Below are 18948 nucleotides of genomic sequence, written 5' to 3'. Positions count from 1 at the left end.
GTTTGACAGCAGGGGGATTTAAGTATCTTTTCAGCCACCAGCCAGCCTTATTCTGATTATTATTTTCAAAGGAAGCTCCGTATTGGAGCCAGCAACATATTCGTCACAAGGTCTCACTGGGAGACTAACCGAACGTTCAGAACAAAACCACAGGTTTAGATGTTCAAACGTGGAAATCCAGAATTGAAACTGGGACTTGAGTAAAGCTATCCAGAAATCCTACGTCAGTGAGTTTAAAACTCATTTTACAATAAGTGCCTCGTGAGTCACGGACTTTGGCAGATAATTTTTTTAGTTTTATTATTGATAGAGTTTAAATTTTAAAAGATACATTACCTTTTAAGGCAACAGTATCAGCTATGCATTGTAGTAACAGTCAAATGCTTCACATACTCTTATGTAGGAGTCTTGCCAGGTATCGCAGACACATTGCCAATAAACTCCATTTTTGGGGATGTTTTGTGCTTTTAAGAGAGCAGTACATTCCACTGGGGGAGAAACATGAAAATGCAGGAATACAACAGGGAACATTTGATTTTACAAAGCTTTATGTTAGGGCTAACAGCCTACTTAACAAGGAAGGCTTAGAGAAATATGACTTCAGCATGCTACTATTTGAAAAGATATCCATCGCCTGCAGTGCTGTGTGTGTCAAGTGGGGAGAGGTGGGAAGATGGCGAATGCTTCCTTGTTAACTCTAACTGCTGGACTACAGTTGGATTCAATGGCAAATTTCACGAGGGTCAGACATAAAGGCCCCCATTTGCAAAGTCACATCTGCAAAAATAGATGCAGTGCAAGATCATAGGCGCCTAGTGATATTATTGCTGGACTGTCCTTACCTGGTCTGGCCTACATGTGACTCCAGATCCACAGCAATGTGGCTGACTCTCAACTGCCCTCTGAAAAGGGTGGTTTCAAGGGCAACTAGGAATGGGCAATAAATGCTGGCCCAGCCCATGTCCCACGAATGAATAAGGAAAGGAAATTCTGTAGGCAATTTAATGACTTTCCAAACACAACAGGGAAAATTTTTCTTAATATGCAGATGTGTTCCTTGAATAGGCCTTACTTTCAAAATGTTCTTTCTTTTGTGTAAAGAAGGGAGGAACACAATGGGAGCATTAAAGTCTGACAAAGAAATATAGCTGTCCTGTACAAATTCAATTTTTTGAGTTTGAACTGTCCCTATTTATTTATCGAAGCAACTTCTAAAAAAAAAGTCATTCATGAGATGTGGGCTTTGCTGGCAAAGCCAGCATCTGTTGCCCATCCCTAATTGCCCCTCCAGAAGATAGTGGTGAGCTGCCTTTTTGAACTGCTACAATCCATGAGGTGTAGGTACACCCACTGTGCTGTTAGGGAGGGAGCTCCCTATTATGTTTCCTAATAACAGCAAATAGATTAATTTGATAACTTGACGACAAATGTTTTGTGAATACAGTTTTGTAAAACACTGATTAATGTGAACTTTGTGCCCATTATGCTGATGATGAATAACTTAACTTGGAACAAAAGACCACCTACACTTGAGTTTCTCTGAATAATTTTATTTTTCTCCCTCCCATACATACTGATTACCGACTCATTTTAATACTTGTAATGAGATGTTCATCTCCTCTCAGGGTAAAACTAAACCACTTAAATTTTCTCACGGCCAGTCAGGGGGAACATTACATCTTGTAGCTGTGCGTGTTGGGATTGGCTGATGAAGATGTCAGTGCAACATTGGGAGCAAGAATCTGGTGAACTGTTACAACAACAATAATCTCTCCCTCAGTGTCAGTCAAATGAAGGAGATGGTCATCGACTTCAGGAAGAATAGTGGGGGATATGCCCCTGTCTACATCAACAGGGATGAAGTGGAAATGATCAAGAGCTTTACATTTCTAGGCGTTCAGATCACCAACAACTTGTTGTGGTCCCTCCTCGCCAATGCTACAGTTAAGAAAGCCCAGCAACACCACTGCTTTCTCAGAAGACTAAGGAAATTTGGCACACCCACTACGACTCTCGCCAATTTTTACAGATGCACCATTGAAAAAATCCTTTCCGGATGTATCACAGCAATAGTATGGCTCTTGCTCTGACCAAGACCACAAAAAACTGCAAAGGGTTATGAACGTAGCCCAGTTTACCACACAAATCAGCCTCCAATCCACTGACTCTGACTCTATATTCCCCACTGCCTCGGCAAAGCAGCCAGCATAATCAAGGACCCCACGCACCCCGGACATTCTCTCAAGTCAGAAAAAAGGTACAAAATTCTGAGGTCACGAACCAACCAACTCGAGCTTCTTCCCTGCTGCCATTGGATTTTTGAATGGACCTACCTTATATTATGTCGTTCTTTCTCCACACCCTCGCTACAATTGTATTACTACACTCTACGCCTGATCATTTTCTTCTCCCCGATGTACTCTACGAATGCAATGTTTTGTCTGTATAGCATGCAAGAAACAATGCTTTTCAATGTGTCCCAGTACATGATAATAATAAATCAAATCAAATCCAAAAAAAAATAGACATTATTGTTATTCCATTACCTATTGATTTCAATACATTGCATGTGTCACAAAATTAACAGCTAAGGACGCTTACTGGATATATATATATATATATATATACATACACACACACTCACACACACAGACTTTGCTCCTCTCCAAATAATTGAGTTTGTTTTATTGTTCAGTCACAAATCACAGTTACATGTACATATAGTACTGTTAAATAATACTTGTAGTTTGAAAATGCTGATGTCATTCAGTTAAAAAATTGGTAAACTCCGATCAAATAAATAAATAAAGCTTTGCATTAATTGAATGGATGAATTAGGGAACAGACACCTCCATAGAAGTCATTAACACGGCAAGAAGGGAACCTGGATGCAGAATTCCCCATGCGGCAGTTCCCCAGCTTCTACTCTGCAGTATCAAGTAGGCTTACCTTAAACTCGCAACGTAGATAGTCAGTTACCCTGAGTTACATCATACACTCTCCAAAGTGAAAACAAAGTAACACAAGCAGCATTCTAGGAAAGAATACAGTGGCCAATTACCATTTCACTGGGAAACAGCCAACTGCGCTGTGCAGGTTGAAGTTACAAGCAGGAAAAATCTTCTCTGCTTATATGCAATTTGCAGGCAGGGTCAGAGTCAAATGCAAAAGCAGTTTAATTTTTATTGAATCATTGGCGAGTTGCTTATCAATTAGCAAGTTTATACACAGCATGAAAGAAAAAATGCAAAATCGGAATAACTTTTTTTTTGAAGTTCTCAGTTGTAGTTGAACCTTGTTGCCAGAGAGGTGTCCAACATCAAAGTCAGGCAAGCCAGTGGGATGAGCAGAGGAGGGTCCATCGTGGGATGACACTGTAACAGTAATGTTACGGCTGTTCAGGCCAGCTGGATTTTCCCTTCCTGCAGTAGTAAATGGAGATTTAGCCGGGCTTCAAATTCTCTGACTTCGCTGCAGCGTGAGCATGGTGTGAACAGCCGATAACATCATGCCCATTGTCTTATGGCTGTTCAATTACATTTAACTTTATATGGGCAGCATGGTGGCACCATGGTTAGCACTGCTGCCTCACAGCGCCAGGGACCGGCCTCGGCTGACTGTCTGTTTGCACAGTCTCCACGTGTCTGCATGGGTTTCTTCCGGGTGCTCCAGTTTCAGCCCGCTGTTCAAAGATGTGTGGGTTAGGTTGCTTGGCCATGCTAAATTGTTCAATTCACCATCTCTCCAAATGTCCAATTCACTTGGTGCCATTCTCCTGCCTAGGATACTGTATGCTTCATTAGCTGCTCTCTCAACTTGTCCTGCCACCTTCAATGAGTTATGCACATACTCACCCAGGTCCTTCTGCTCCTGCTCCCCTTTCAGAGATGTACCCTTTATTTTATATTGTCTCTCCATGCTCCACATGCCAAAATAAATCACCTCACATTTCTCCATACTGTACTTCATCTGCTGTCTGTCCGCCCATTCCACCAACTTGTCTATGTCCCCTTGATGTTTGACACTATCCTCAGGATCAATGGCAGTTGTGAGAAAGACAGTAACTTCTGGCTTTGCCAGTAATAAATGCATACCATGGAGGAACAGACACAAACTATGTCCTGTGGCATCTACCAAATTTCTCCCCACACAAGTGGAATTTGAGCCTTCTGGGAGGGAAATGCTTTGGTGATGCCACATGCACAGTGGTAGCAAAATGTCACAATAGGCAGGGGAACTCTGATGCCCATGTTTCTGTGCTTTACTAATACCCACTCACTCCCACTGTTGGCATTTCAAGCAAGTTAAAAACTAGCCCAGAGAAGCCACCTATGAGGTCATCCCTGATTTGAAATCAGTTATCTCAGCACAAACCTGCGACTAAATCCATAGACCTTCCCAACACATTTAACAACTAAGGCACCAGGGGGAGTTAAACTTACTTTGACTTTTAGACAAAGACTGGAATAGAACTTTCAATGTTGGAATGAACTTCAATGAATTTCAAGTGCTATTAAGTATACAGTCATCAGGCAAGAGAATAGTACCAGATGACTTGCAAACAGCTAATGTTACATTTGTTAATTAGATTAAAAACAAAATGAAACAATGGATAAAGAACATGACAGAGTTGATTAGAGGCAGACATCTGGAGAAAGGATAACCTGTGCCGACCAGTGGAAAAAACAAATGTTTACATATGTGACTAGAGAGAACAATGGGGCTAAAGAATGGGTAATTTTAAAGTGGAGAGATAAAGAAATTAGCACGTGCCTGCCAAAAGCCACCTCACACCTGAATCACTCAGCTGACGAAGGAGCCTGAAACTCAGAAAGCTGTGCTGCCAAATAAACCTGTTGGACTTTAACCTGGTGTTGTGAGACTTCTTACTGTGTTTATCCCAGTCCAACGCTGGCATCTCCATATCAAAGTCAACTCCACAGGGTGGGTAACATCAAAGGGAAAGATACAGTGTAACTGCAAATCACTACGGGGAAAAAGGAGAGACAGCTAAGAACAGAACCGCAGAAGTTGCAGATATAATTTCATAGAGTCATAGAGGTTTATAGCATGGAAACAGGCCCTTCGATGCAACTTGTCCATGCCGCCTTTTATCTTTAAAACCCCTAAACTAATCCCAATTGCCCGCATTTGGCCCATATCTCTTTATACCCATCGTACCCGTGTAATTATCTAAATGCTTTTAAAAGATAAAATTGTACCCGCCTCTACTACTTCTGGCAGCTTGTTCCAAACGCTCACCACCCTCTGTGTGAAAAAATTGCCCCTCTGGACACTTTTTTATCTCTCTCCTCTCACCTGAAACCTATGCCCTCTAGTTTTAGACTCCCCTACCTGTGGGAGAAGATATTGAGTATCTACTTTGTCTATGCCCCTCATTATTTTGTAGACCTCTGTAAGGTCACCCCTCAACCTCCTATGCTCCAGAGAAAAAAGTCTCTGTCTATTCAGCCTCTCCTTATAACTCAATCCATCAAGTCCTGGTAGCATCCTAAAAGAAGGTAGCATCTCCTGAAAGAAGTAGCCATTTTCCACCTTTGTGGAACCTTAAGACAGTTCCCAGACATGGCCACTTTAACCTGTATGCGGTAGTCATTTGCTAGATTTATCTCAGAGTGACTTAATATTGGGTGTTGTTTGGGAAAATGGGCATCTCAGAGTTTCAGGTAACATAGGTAGTTGGGGACCAAGTAATATTTCATGTAAAATTGTGTATAATTATCAGTGTACTTACTTCTCGTATTATAGTCCTTTTCATTATGTGTATTTTTATTTTTCGAAGTAAATAAATATTCTTTATTACTTGTCCACACAAGGACTGGACTGTTCCTTCACTAGGCTGTACATCGTTCCTCTTATTATACCAAAAGAACATATACACTGCTACAAACTGGTATTCCAACTTACTGGTGTGTTTTGGGACAACCTCGCATGCAACATCAGCAGGGATTGTAGCTCATTTAAAAAGGGAGATAGAACCAGCCCAAGGATCTATAGACCAGTTAGCTTAATATCAGTGGTAGGAATGATGATGGAATCTTCACTAAAAGCATCAATAAACATCTAGAGTATCAAACTATAGTTAGCATGGAATCATGCTTGATCAACCTTACTGAATTCTTTGAAGAGCAAAGAACAGGCAAGAGTAATGCAGTAAATTTAATATACTTGGATTTTCAAAGGGGCTTTTGATAAGTTACTGCATAGTAGATTCATGATTAGAGATGGAAAGGTGGTAGGACTGGAGGGTCTTAATGACATTACTGTTACTAGAGAGGCGGTGCTCGACAGACTGGAGGGGCTGATTGTGGACAAGTCGCCAGGACCTGATGGAATGCATCCGAGGGTTCTGAAATGGCGGAGGTGATAGTGGATGCCTTGGTGGTTATTTTCCAGACATCGCTAGATTCCGGGGAAGTGCCGGAAGATTGGAAAGCGGCTAATGTTACGCTGCTGTTTAAGAAGGGTGCCAGGCAAAAGGCAGGGAATTATAGGCCGGTTAGTTTAACGTCTGTTGTAGGTAAAATGTTAGAATCCGTCATCAAGGAGGAAATAGCGAGGCACCTTGAGAGGAATTGCTTGATAGAGCAGACGCAGCACGGTTTCGTTAAAGGGAAGTCGTGTCTGACGAATTTATTGGAGTTCTATGAGGATGTGTCTAGGGCAGTGGATAGAGGAGAGCCGGTGGATGTGGTCTTTCTTGATTTTCAGAAGGCGTTTGACAAGGTACCTCACAAGAGGTTATTGCAGAAGGTCAGGGGACATGGAGTTGGGGGTAGGGTGTTAGCGTGGATAGAGGATTGGTTGTCAAATAGGAGGCAGAGAGTGGGGGTCAATGGGTGCTATTCGGGTTGGCGGATGGTGACTAGTGGAGTGCCCCAGGGGTCGGTGCTGGGGCCTCAGCTATTTACCATTTATATAGATGATCTGGAGGAGGGAACCGAGTGTAGGGTGTCAAAATTTGCTGATGACACCAAGATTGGTGGAACGGCAAATTGTGTGGAGGGTGTGGAGAGTCTACAGAAGGATCTAGATAGGCTGGGCGAATGGGCCAGGAAATGGCAAATGGAATTTAATGTTGGCAAGTGCGAGGTGGTCCACTTTGGTAGGAATAATGGTAGGAAGGATTATTACTTATGTGGCGAAAAACTGCAGCAGGCGACGGTGCAGAGGGACCTTGGGGTCCTTGTGCATGAGTCGCAAAAACCCAGCTTGCAGGTGCAGCAGGTGGTCAGGAAGGCGAATGGGATGCTGGCCTTCATAGCAAGGGGGATTGAATATAAAAGTAGGGAGGTCTTGCTGCGGCTGTATAGGGCATTGGTCAGGCCGCAGCTGGAGTACTGTGTGCAGTTTTGGGCGCCGTACTTACGCAAGGATATCTTGGCCTTGGAGGGAGTGCAGAGGAGGTTTACTAGGCTGATGCCGGAGTTGAGGGGGTTGAGCTATGAGGAGAGGCTGAATAAACTAGGCTTGTACTCGTTAGAGTTTAGAAGAATGAGGGGAGATCTCACTGAGACGTATAAGATGATGAATGGGATGGATAGGATGGAGGTGGAGAGACTCTTCCCACTCAGAAAGGATAGTAGGGCCAGGGGGCACAGCCTCAAGATAAAGGGGGGGTGGTTTAGAACGGAGTTGAGGAGGAACTTCTTCACTCAAAGGGTGGTGAATCTCTGGAATTCTCTGCCCGTTGAAGTGGTGGAGGCTGCCTCGCTAAATATTTTTAAGATGCGGGTTGATGGGTTTTTGATAAGAGAGGGGATTAAGGGTTATGGGGAGAGGGCGGGAATGTGGAACTGAGCCACGACAGATCAGCCATGATCTTATTGAATGGCGGGCTAGATGGCCTACTCCTGCTCCTATTTCTTATGAAAATTATAGCCTTGAGTATGTGAAGACAGGAGATAGATCATTTGTATATCTCAGGAGAAGCTAGGGTTCCAACGCTGATCCCTAAGGGACTCCACTTTAAAGCTTCTCCCAGAGTATCCATAAATCACTACTGTCTATTCCCAATCTCTCAGCCAAATCCACAACCATGTTGCCAATGAGCCATAACTTTGCTGAAGTCTCTTGTGCAGGACTATGTGATGATAGTGTGCTGTCGATATATTTCACATTTAAGGGAGTGTTTTAAAATTGAGCTTTTATCCTCAGGTAGTATATCAGGTAGGAATACAGTTCAGATGTTGGGACAGCAGGATAGTTATCCATTTCAACCATGTAATGTTTACTTTAGAGAAAGCTAACGGACTTTTATTTACAGATGAAGATTTCTTCTGGGGCTTTTGATCAGGTTGATTGACAGGGTCACATGATAACATGGTTAAGGGGAAGAGCTAAGTTTGTAGCAGAGATACAGTTTTCATTTCTGGCTGGGGTTTGTTTAAAGAGAGTTCTGCAAGCTGTTCTGAAAAATCAAAACCTCTCTGAAAGCTACGAGACTGACAACACCCCTTACAACAAGTATGCTTATGGTTGCTAACTGTATTTAAAGTGGAATTTTAAGTCATTAAGAGAAGGTTATTTAATTGGAACTAAAACAGTGATGTTAGCTATTGAAGTTGTTCCTTTTCATTTTTAAAATATTGCTCAACTGTTAATAGTTAAGGTGTTGCCTTTGTTAAAAGTTATATTTAAATTGTTATGAATACAGCTCACTTTGATTAAAGATTTCTAATTTGTTAGTGAATTACTCCTGGAATGAAGCATCCTACCCTCACATTTATGCCAAAATAGAAAAATTCTGGCTTCATAATATAGCCTGGAGTTCGGATCCAGGGGCCTAATAATAGCAAATGTCTTTTGAAAGTACATAGGAACATAAAAAATAGGAGCCCCTCGAGACTGCCCTGCCATTCAATAAGAACATGGCTGATCTGAAGTGGCTCAGTTCCACTTTCCCGCTTTCTCCCCATAACCCTTAATCCCCTTGCTCACCAAAAACCTATCTACCCGCGTCTTAAATATATTTAGCGAGGTAGCCTCCACCACTTCAATGGGCAGAGAATTCCAGAGATTCACCACCCTTTGAGTGAAGAAGTTCCTCCTCAACTCTGTTCTAAACTGCTCCCCCCCCCTTATCTTGAGGCTGTGCCCTCTAGTCCTGCTGTCCCTTCTGAGCGGGAAGAACCTCTCCACCTCTACCCTATCCATCCCCTTCATCATCTTATATGTCTCAATAAGATCCCCCCTCATCCTTCTAAACTCCAACGAGTACAAGCCCAGTCTATTCAGCCTCTCTTCATAGCTCAACCCCCTCAACTCCGGTATCAGCCTAGTGAACCTCCTCTGCACTCCCTCCAAGGCCAAAATATCCTTGCGCAAGTGCGGCGACCAAAACTGCACACAGTACTCCAGCTGCAGCCTCACCAGTGCTCTGTACAGTTGCAGCAAGACCTCTCTACTTTTATATTCAATCCCCCTCGCTATGAAGGCCAGCATCCCATTTGCCTTCCTGACCACCTGCTGCACCTGTAGGCTGGGTTTTTGCGACTCATGCACAAGGACCCCCAGGTCCCTCTGCACCGTAGCATGCCTCAAGATAAAGGGGGGAGCGGTTTAGAACGGAGTTGAGGAGGAACTTCTTCACTCAAAGGGTGGTGAATCTCTGGAATTCTCTGCCCGTTGAAGTGGTGGAGGCTACCTCGCTAAATATTTTTAAGACGCGGGTTGATGGGTTTTTGATAAGAGAGGGGATTAAGGGTTATGGGGAGAGGGCGGGAATGTGGAACTGAGCCGCGACAGATCAGCCATGATCTTATTGAAAGGCGGGGCAGGCTCGAGGGGCTAGATGGCCTACTCCTGCTCCTATTTCTTATGTTCTTATGTAAGTAGTAGTCCTTCCTACTATTATTCCTGCCAAAGTGGATAACCTTGCACTTGCCAACATTGTATTCCATCTGCCAGGTCCTCGCCCACTCGCTTAGCCTATCTAGAGCCCTCTGCAGACTTTCTACACTCTCCACACAATTTGCTTTTCCACTTATCTTTGTGTCATCAGCAAATTTCAACACCCTACACTCAGCTCCCTCCTCCAGACCATCTATATAAATGGTAAATAGCTGAGGCCCCAGCACCGATCCCTGGGACACTCCACTAGTCACCAACCGCCAATCCGAATAGCACCCATTGACACCTACTCTCTGCCTATTTGACAGCCAATCCTCTATCCACGCTAACACCTTACCCCCAACTCCATGTCCCCTAACCTTCTGTAACAACCTTTTGTGCGGCACCTTATCAAACTCCTTCTGAAAAATCGAGAAACACCACATCCACCGGTTCCCCACCTCACTAGACACATCCTCATAGAATTCCAATAAATTCGTCAGACATGACTTCCCCTTAACAAATCCGTGCTGCGTTTGCTCTATCAAACAATTCTTCTCAAGATGCCTCGCTATTTCCTCTTTGATGACGGATTCAAGCATTTTTCCTACAACAGACGTTAAACTAACCGGCCTATAATTCCCTGCCTTTTGCCTGCTACCCTTTTTAAACAGCGGTGTAACATTAGCCGTTTTCCAATCTTCCGGCACTTCCCCGGAATCCAGCGAGGTTTGGAAAATAATCACTAAGGCATCCACTATCACCTCCGCCATTTCCTTCAGAACCCTGGTTTGCAGGTGCAGCAGATAATTAAGAAGGCAAATGGAATTTTGTCCTTCATTGCTAGAGGGATGGAGTTTAAAAACAGTGAGGTTATGTTGCAGCCGTATAAGGTACAGATGAGGCCCCACTTAGAGTACTGTGTACGGTTTTGATCTCCTTACTTGAGAAAGGATATACTGGCATCTGGAGGGGGTGCAGAGGAGATTCACTCGGTTAATTCCAGAGTTGAGAGGGTTGGCTTATGAGGAGAGACTGAGTAGACTGGGACTATACTCATTGGAATCCAGAAGAATGAGGGGAGGTCTTATAGAAATATATGATTATGAAGGGAATAGATAAGATAGAAGCAGGGAAGTTGTTTTCACTGGCAGGTGAAATGAGAACTGGGGGCATGGCCTCAAAATAAGGGGCTGTAGATTTAGGACTGAGTTGAGGAACTTCTTCAAAGGGTTGTGAATCTGTGGAATTCCCTACCCTGTGAAGCAGTTGAGGCTACCTCATTAAATATTTATCCTTGCCTTAAAAACATTCAAACAGTAAAGGAATTAAGGGTTATGGTGAGCGCGCAGGTAAGTGGAGCTGAACCCATAAAAAGATTAGCTATGATTTTATTGAATGGCAGAGCAGGCTCGGGGGGGCAGGGTGACCTATTCCTGCTCCTTGTTCTTATGTATCTGCGTGTGTTTCCCCTCTCATTCCAAAGAAGTGTGGGTTAGGTTGATTGGGCATGATGAATTGCCTCCTTAGTGTCGGGGAGATTAGAATGGTAAATACGTGAGGTTACGGGGATAGGGCCTGGGTGATATTGTTATCGATGCAGGATTGATGGGCCAAATGGCCTCCTTCTGCACTGTTGGGATTCTCTGATTCTAAAACAGCCTAGCAAGCCAATCTGTTAAAAGATATTAGGGATAGGAAATGCTGGCCTGCCAGCAATGTCCACACCCCATGTGAGTAAAAAAAATATGAGGCTGGTGTTTGGATTACTGGTAGAGTGACTTTACCACCATGCCAGCCATCTCCACTTTTTTTTAAAAAAAGGAATTTTATTCTCTCCATCATCATAAAAAAGTTGTTAGTGTTGAAGAGACATCTCAAATTCAGCAGTTATACTAGTAAAATATTTGTCAGGCAGGAACAATTGTGTTTCTTTACTCTCCTGCGATATCAGAATGACTTTCATCTGATATCACCCAGGCTTGTCTTATTTATGAAGTATTCTAAGAAGAAAGGTCTGAGGATTCTGAAGACAATACATTTCTTCTCCTTCATTTTGCTCCATCAATGTTGGCTGTACCTCCAACTATCTGGACTCCATTCTCTAGGAGTGCTCCCACCCCAAGCACAATCTCTCCACATTCGTCGCTTTTCATAGAATCCCAACAGTGCAGAAAGAGGTCATTTGGCCCATCAAGCCTACAACAATCCCACCCAGGCCCTATCTGTACATACCCAGATATTTACCCTGCTAATCTGTCACTAGGGGGCAATTTAGCATGATAAGTCTACCTAACCTGCACATCTTTGGACTGTGCAAGAGAATGCTAGGAGTGTGGCAGGGAAAACGGATGAGCTTAGGGCCTTGATGTTTGTGAGGCAGTTAGATGTGGTGGCTGTAACGGAGACGTGGTTACGGGAAGGGCAGGACTGGCAGCTGAATGTTCCTGGGTACAAGTGTTTTAGGTGTGACAGAGGAGGGTTGAAGAGAGGTGGAGAGGTGGCACTGTTAGTCAAGGAAAACATCACAGCAGTGCAGAGGGAGGACGATATGGAAGAGATAGGGATTGAGTCAGTGTGGGTGGAGTTGAAGAATAAAAAGGGAGAGATCACATTGCTAGGGGTGTATTATAGGCCACCCAACAGCCCGAGGTCAGTGGAGGAAGGCATTTGCAGGGGCATTTTGGACAGGTGCAGGAAGAATAGAGTGGTTGTAGTGGGTGATTTTAATTTTCCCGGAGTGAATTGGAGGGGGCCTAGAGCTGGGGGTACGGAGGGAGAGGAGTTTGTGAAATGTGTTATGGAAGGGTCGCTAGAACAGTATGTAACTAGCCCGACTAGGGGAGGGGCTATACTGGATTTAGTGTTGGGAAACGAGCCGGGGCAGGCGAACATGTGGCGAACAGTGACCACAAGTCTGTCTACTTTAGGATAAAAATGGAAAGGGACGAGTGCCGTCCGAACGGGAGTGTGCTGAACTGGGGAAAGGCGAGCTATGGCAGGATTAGGAGGGAGCTGCAGCAAACTGATTGGGAGGGACTGTTAGCTGGCAAGTCCACGGTTGGCAAGTGGGAGGCTTTTAGGGACAAAATGAAATGGTTGCAGGGAAGGTATGTTCCGGTTAAGCGAAAGGATGGGAAAGGTAGGATTAGAGAGCCGTGGATTACGGGGGATATTGAAGACTTGGTCAGGAAGAAGAGGGAGGCGTATGTTAGGTCAAAACAAATGGGTACGGAGAGTGCGCTGGAGGAATATAGAGAGAGTAGGAGGGAGCTAAAAAGGGGAATTAGAAGGGCGAAGAGAGGGCATGAGATGGCTTTGGCTGGTAGGATTAAGGAAAATCCAAAGGCATTTTATTCCTATATTAGAGGCAAGAGAGTAGTTAGAGGGAAAATTGGTCCTCTTAGGGACAAGAGTGGAGAGTTGTGTATTGAGTCGGAGGGAATGGGGGAGCTCCTGAATGAATACTTTGCGTCGGTATTCACGAAGGAGAGGGGTTCGGAATCGTGCGGTCTCTTGGAGGGAGCGGAGGTTCAGTTGCAGGATATAGTTATTACGAGAGAGGAAGTGCTAGGGCTTTTAGGTAGCGTAAGGACGGATAAAGCTCCGGGGCCTGATGGTATTTATCCCAGGCTGCTTAGGGAGGCGAAAGATGAAATTGCTGGGCCTCTGGCGCACATCTTTGTCTCTTCTTTGGACACAGGTGAGGTCCCAGAAGACTGGAGGGTAGCAAATGTGGTCCCGTTGTTCAAAAAAGGTAGTAGGGATAACCCTGGGAATTATAGACCGGTGAGTTTGACGTCGGTGGTAGGGAAGTTAATGGAAAAAATACTTAGGGGTAGGATGTATGAGCATTTGGAGCGTTGCGATCTGATTAGGGATACGCAACATGGCTTTGTTAGAGGGAGGTCTTGCCTTCCGAATCTGGTGGAATTCTTTGAGGAGGTGACAAAAACGGTTGACGATGGGAGAGCCGTTGATGTCATCTATACGGATTTCAGTAAGGCGTTTGACAAAGTTCCTCACGGTAGGCTGGTAGAAAAGGTTAAGGCGCATGGGATACGAGGCCAGGTAGCTAGGTGGATTGAGAACTGGCTGGGAAATAGGAGACAGAGGGTAGTTGTGGAGGGGACCTTGTCGGGCTGGAGGCCAGTGACCAGTGGTGTGCCGCAGGGCTCAGTACTGGGACCTCTCCTCTTTGTAGTCTACATAAATAACTTGGAAGAGGGCGTAGGTGGTGTGATCAGCAAGTTTGCTGATGACACCGAGATGGCAGGGTTGGCGGGTACGGAACTGGATTGTCAGGTGATACAACAGGATATAGATAGGTTGGTGCAGTGGGCAGATAGGTGGCAGATGGCATTTAATCCTGACAAATGCGAGGTGATGCATTTTGGACGGAATAATGCAGAGAGGAGCTATGTGATAAAAGGTAGGCCGATTAGGAGTATAGACATACAGAGGGACCTGGGAGTGCAGGTTCACAAATCCATGAAGGTTGCGTCACAAGTGGAGAAGGTTGTTAGGAAGGCTTATGGGATGTTAACCTTTATAGGAAGGGGCATAGAGTACAAAAGCTGCCGTCTAATGCTTCAGTTGTACAGAACGTTGGTTAGACCGCATTTGGAGTACTGCGTCCAGTTCTGGTCACCTTACTACCGGAAGGACGTGGAGTCTCTGGAAAGGGTGCAGAGGAGGTTTACCAGGATGTTGCCTGGCATGGAGGGGCTGGGTTACGAGGAGAGATTGAAGAAACTGGGGCTATTCTCCCTGGAAAGACGGAGATTGAGAGGGGACATGATAGAAGTATATAAGATACTGAAGGGAATAGATAGAGTTAATAGTGAGAGACTGCTCCCTAGACTGGGTACGAACACGAGAGGTCATCATTTAAGGGTGAGGGGGGAGAGGTATAATTTGGAGATGAGAAGAAGGTTCTTTACGCAGAGAGTTGTGGGGGTCTGGAACGCGCTACCGAGTAGGGTGGTGGAGGCAGGAACGTTGGACTCGTTTAAGATGCAGTTAGATAGGCACATGAGTGAAACGAGAATGGAGGGATATGGTAGGGGCTATTAAATAGGGTTAAACCTCGGGAGACACCGGAAGGGCAGGCTGTATGATTAATATTTTTGTCTTTATTCCACAGGTGGAGGTCCACCTCGTGTCAAGCGAGGGGCATGCACACGGCGGGTCGTGCGTGGGCTGCTCTTGGAAGTCCAGGAGTGGCCTAGTACTTCATGTCGGTGTGTGTGCTTGATCCTGGAGCAGTAGATGGGCGCCGCAACAGCTCAGTGACTAGCACTGCTGGCTGTGCAGACACATGGATTTGGGCCTGTGTCTGTGGGAGTTTGCGCATTCTCCCTGTGGTTGCGTGGGTTTCCTCCGGGCGCTCCGGTTTCCTCCCACACCCCAAAGATGTGCTCTTAGGCTAATCGGTTTTTACCAAATTGACACTATTTCTTCCCTGAATCTGACTGAGTAGGGTTCCATTCGTAGACATGCAGGGTAGAATAGGTGTAGGGTGATGCTGCGGCACGGGCTCGTTGGGCCGAAGGGCCTGTTTCCCGTGCTGGGTTGTTCTTTGTTTTTAGAACCAGAGCACCTGAAGAAAGCCCCCACAGATACGAAGAGAACATACAAACTCCACACATTGACCAGAAGCTGGAATCGAAGCCTGGTCCCTGACAGTGTGAGGCAACAATGCTAACCACTGAGCCATCATAGCTGTTTAAGGCGCTCCTCGAAGGGACCTTTTTAAAACCAGAAATTTGGGTAGTTTTGCTAATTTCTTTGATTTGACATGTTTTACTCACTAAGCATGAAATATCTCAATGATTTTCCACACGCGGAAGTGAATTCTACAAAATGACAACAGCTTATGATTCTCCAATTGTATCAGACACTCACATTAATCTGTGCACGCACTCACTCCTTAAGTTGCGGCCAGTTTCAGGGAGGTAATGACAGCAAACACTCGTTGTTGGCCTTCAAAAGCCTTGCAAATTCTGGGCCATTATATTTGTCTTCTGGAATTATTTTAAGTGTAAAATTAATATAATTATGTTGCAGGTGGTCCTCCAGCACAATACAAAGCCATTTTGAAATGCAGTGCTATTGCCAAATGGGGCAGTTTTAAGCCCTTGGGGTCTGTACAACTGATGCAGGGAATGGCAATATAAAAATAGCTTCAAAATGACAAATATTCAACACGTTCCCTTATATAAATTATGTACATACTTGAGAGATGCATTCTCAGTTGACTGCATTGAAAGTATCTGTTGATTTTGTTGCATGGCAAAGGGCAATAAAAAGGCAATTTCGACAAACCCAAAATTCAGAAATAAAACACTGGGACAACTGGACAGTTAAAGCTTGGCTTTTTAATCAGTAAAAGGGTAAGGAGACAGTATTCAGTATTACAGCAATAAAATTTACAGCATAAATGAATGCTGCCTTTTTCATTTATGCATACTTTTCATATACACATATCTTGATACAATCAAACCATACATTCCACAACACAAATGAAATTAATTAAAAAATGATAAAATCAGAATTGGATTGCATTAGAATGTTTTACAGCTTAAGTGATTTTCAATCATCTTTAGAATTCAAGAAATCCTAGATTCTTTTGTTTCTACATATACAATAGAGGGGATTAGAAATATTATTCCCTGCTTGTGAAAACTAATGATTTTGAATAAGACAGTGGAGGTATACAGTTGGTTTTACGGCACAATGAAATCGAACTGCATTATAATGAAGCAGAGAATGAGGAGGTAATAAATGGTTACTTAAACAAGTCAAAATTCAATTTGGACACCTCTGTAGCTCTCTGCTAGAGAGTTACTTTTTCCAACATTGGTAAAATCAAATCCCTGATCAAGGAAACCTTTCCAATTTGTTGAATATTTCATCCCTCTCCCGTAATATATGGGGAAAGATGCACAAAGGTCTGCTAAAAATCACTTCTGCTTGACTTAATCGTGGATTTTGAAGTCAAAAAACATGATTATAAAGTTTAATACAACATTATCCACATGGTAGCACAATGCACGCCCATGAGAGTTGTTAACATACTGTAGTCTTTGCAAAGAAGCTTTTTACATGGGTGCAGAGTGGATGGGGGTGGAAACACTAATCTTGAATTAACCCTGCTTATTTCAAAAAAGCACTTATGTCAAAAGGCCTGGGTTCAAATGAGATTTCTAGTCCTCACTCTTCCCCTTCCCAAATGCTAAACCTTCAACAAAGGTTCTGATGGCCCAATATAAACAAATGTTGGCCAGCAAGGTCACACATGGTGTTTCACTTGCACATGCCATTCACTACAAATCCACCTCAAGTGCTAGGGCTTCAAACATTCTTATGAGTGCATTCCCACAGCTAGACCAAGCATTGTTCTGCATATACCTTTGTTAATAATAAACATAGTATCACTGGAATGATTGCAGACCTTGAATTTTTAGTCAAATGCACTCAACTACATTGTAATCTTCTACCTCTGGCCAAGGCTAGTCCAAGCTGTTTCCATCATTCCATTTCATCACTTCCTGCAATGCCAATTTACCTCTCCAAGGTACAAATCTCAGACACACTACAAGTCCCTGCAGTTTAATACAATTTACATTTCAAACCTTTCTAAATTAACAATGTTAGGTTCCTCTTTCCTCAATGGCAATGCACCACATGGGTGCAGTTGTCTTTTAGAACCTCGTTTGAGAGATGTAACAAAAAATGCTTTTAATATAAAAACAATTAATCTATTTTGGAAAACTTTTACTTATTTAATTAATAACCAGCCACAGAAAAATCCCACTGTATTGCTAAATTTAGCAATGCACTACAATATCCATTTACTCATCAAGAAACTTAAGCTGACTCTTGAAATAAATTGAACACAGTCAGCTTGTCCAGTGCACTATGGCAATATGCTTCCCTTCTGAGAATAGTGAATAACCAGAGAATGCGGAGCTCACAGAGATTGATACCTTTCCTTCAAAGTCCATTCTCAGTATCATCATCTCCTCTGGGCTCTATACAGTGCAAGTATTCAAGAGGCCTGGACTAGTAATCCAGAGCACACAAATGCAATTTCCATTATGGCAATTTCAGAATTTGAATTCAGTTAAAAAGATATGGAACCAACAAGCTGGTATCAGTACGTGACCATAAAGTTGCTCGGTTGACTCAAACTGATAGTGGCTCAAGGAAGCTTTGTCAGCATCTTTTCAAGAATAGGTAATTCAAGACAATCTTCCAGGGCACCCACATTCCGAGAAATAAAACATGAAAAAAGCAGTTCAAACACTGGTCACGCAGAGTAGTCTGTTACTACACACCAGGGTGTCAATTTCCAAAGATGCACTGGGATCAAGACACAGAAATGTATTCCACATCTCTTTTATAAAGTGAATTGTCACTGCATTTAAACAGTCAAGAAACACACTCCTGAAGAATTCACCTTTAATCTGACCAGAAGTTGCTACTGTATACTCGAAGCTGTTGATAATGCACACCTAGTAAATCCACCTGAAGAAAGGACGGTATACAAGGGTAGCATACCGCCTTAATGCACTAGAGCCTTGCAACATACTACAGAGAGTTTGCTTCTTTTGAACCACTTGCAAATGCAAAGGGCTAAATAGGATCCAGGTTGAAGTACTGGACTGGTGGAAAAGAAAGCTTTCTTTGTTGGATTAAAATTTGGAATAAGCAGCTGGAAATTAACATAATACAATGCAGTAAAAGCATTATATGCAACTTAACAATAATAGTAACATTATTAAAGCATTAATATTTAGAAGACAAGAGATATAAACAAATTACTGAGTAAACCATTATAACTAGTGGTTAATCATACTGAAGCTATAACCAGAACCACACATCTTGCATTGGCTAATGGTGCACAGAATTTACATTGGAGAAGCAGCACATTCTGTGCCAAACTCCATGTCCAGAGTAATGGAATCTATAAAGCAATAGAAAAATAAAACAGTAAATTAAAATTGTTTGCAGTTTCCACTGAAAACAAGCCATTGGATCACAGTTTCATGATTTCTCTAGGTCAGCACATTGCGAGGACCCTGCATGCCA

General features: G+C 43.4%; 1 protein-coding gene across 2 annotated transcripts in view; it reads right to left on the bottom strand.

The window, feature by feature from the left end:
• Positions 1–16212: 16212 nt before the first annotated feature.
• The window catches only part of stat3 (signal transducer and activator of transcription 3 (acute-phase response factor)), a 48211-nt gene continuing 45475 nt past the window's right edge, over positions 16213–18948 (bottom strand). For both annotated transcript variants that reach the window (XM_080213626.1, XM_080213627.1), the window contains exon 25: positions 16213–18823. In XM_080213626.1, coding sequence (XP_080069752.1) covers positions 18768–18823 — 56 coding nt within the window. In that variant the 3' untranslated portion in view covers positions 16213–18767. The remainder of the gene's footprint in view (positions 18824–18948) is intronic.

This window comes from Carcharhinus amblyrhynchos, chromosome 27 (assembly GCF_965287045.1).
Source record: "Carcharhinus amblyrhynchos chromosome 27, sCarAmb.v2.hapA, whole genome shotgun sequence".
Taxonomy (NCBI): Eukaryota; Metazoa; Chordata; class Chondrichthyes; order Carcharhiniformes; family Carcharhinidae; genus Carcharhinus; species Carcharhinus amblyrhynchos.
This window is presented reverse-complemented; position numbering and strand designations above follow the sequence as displayed.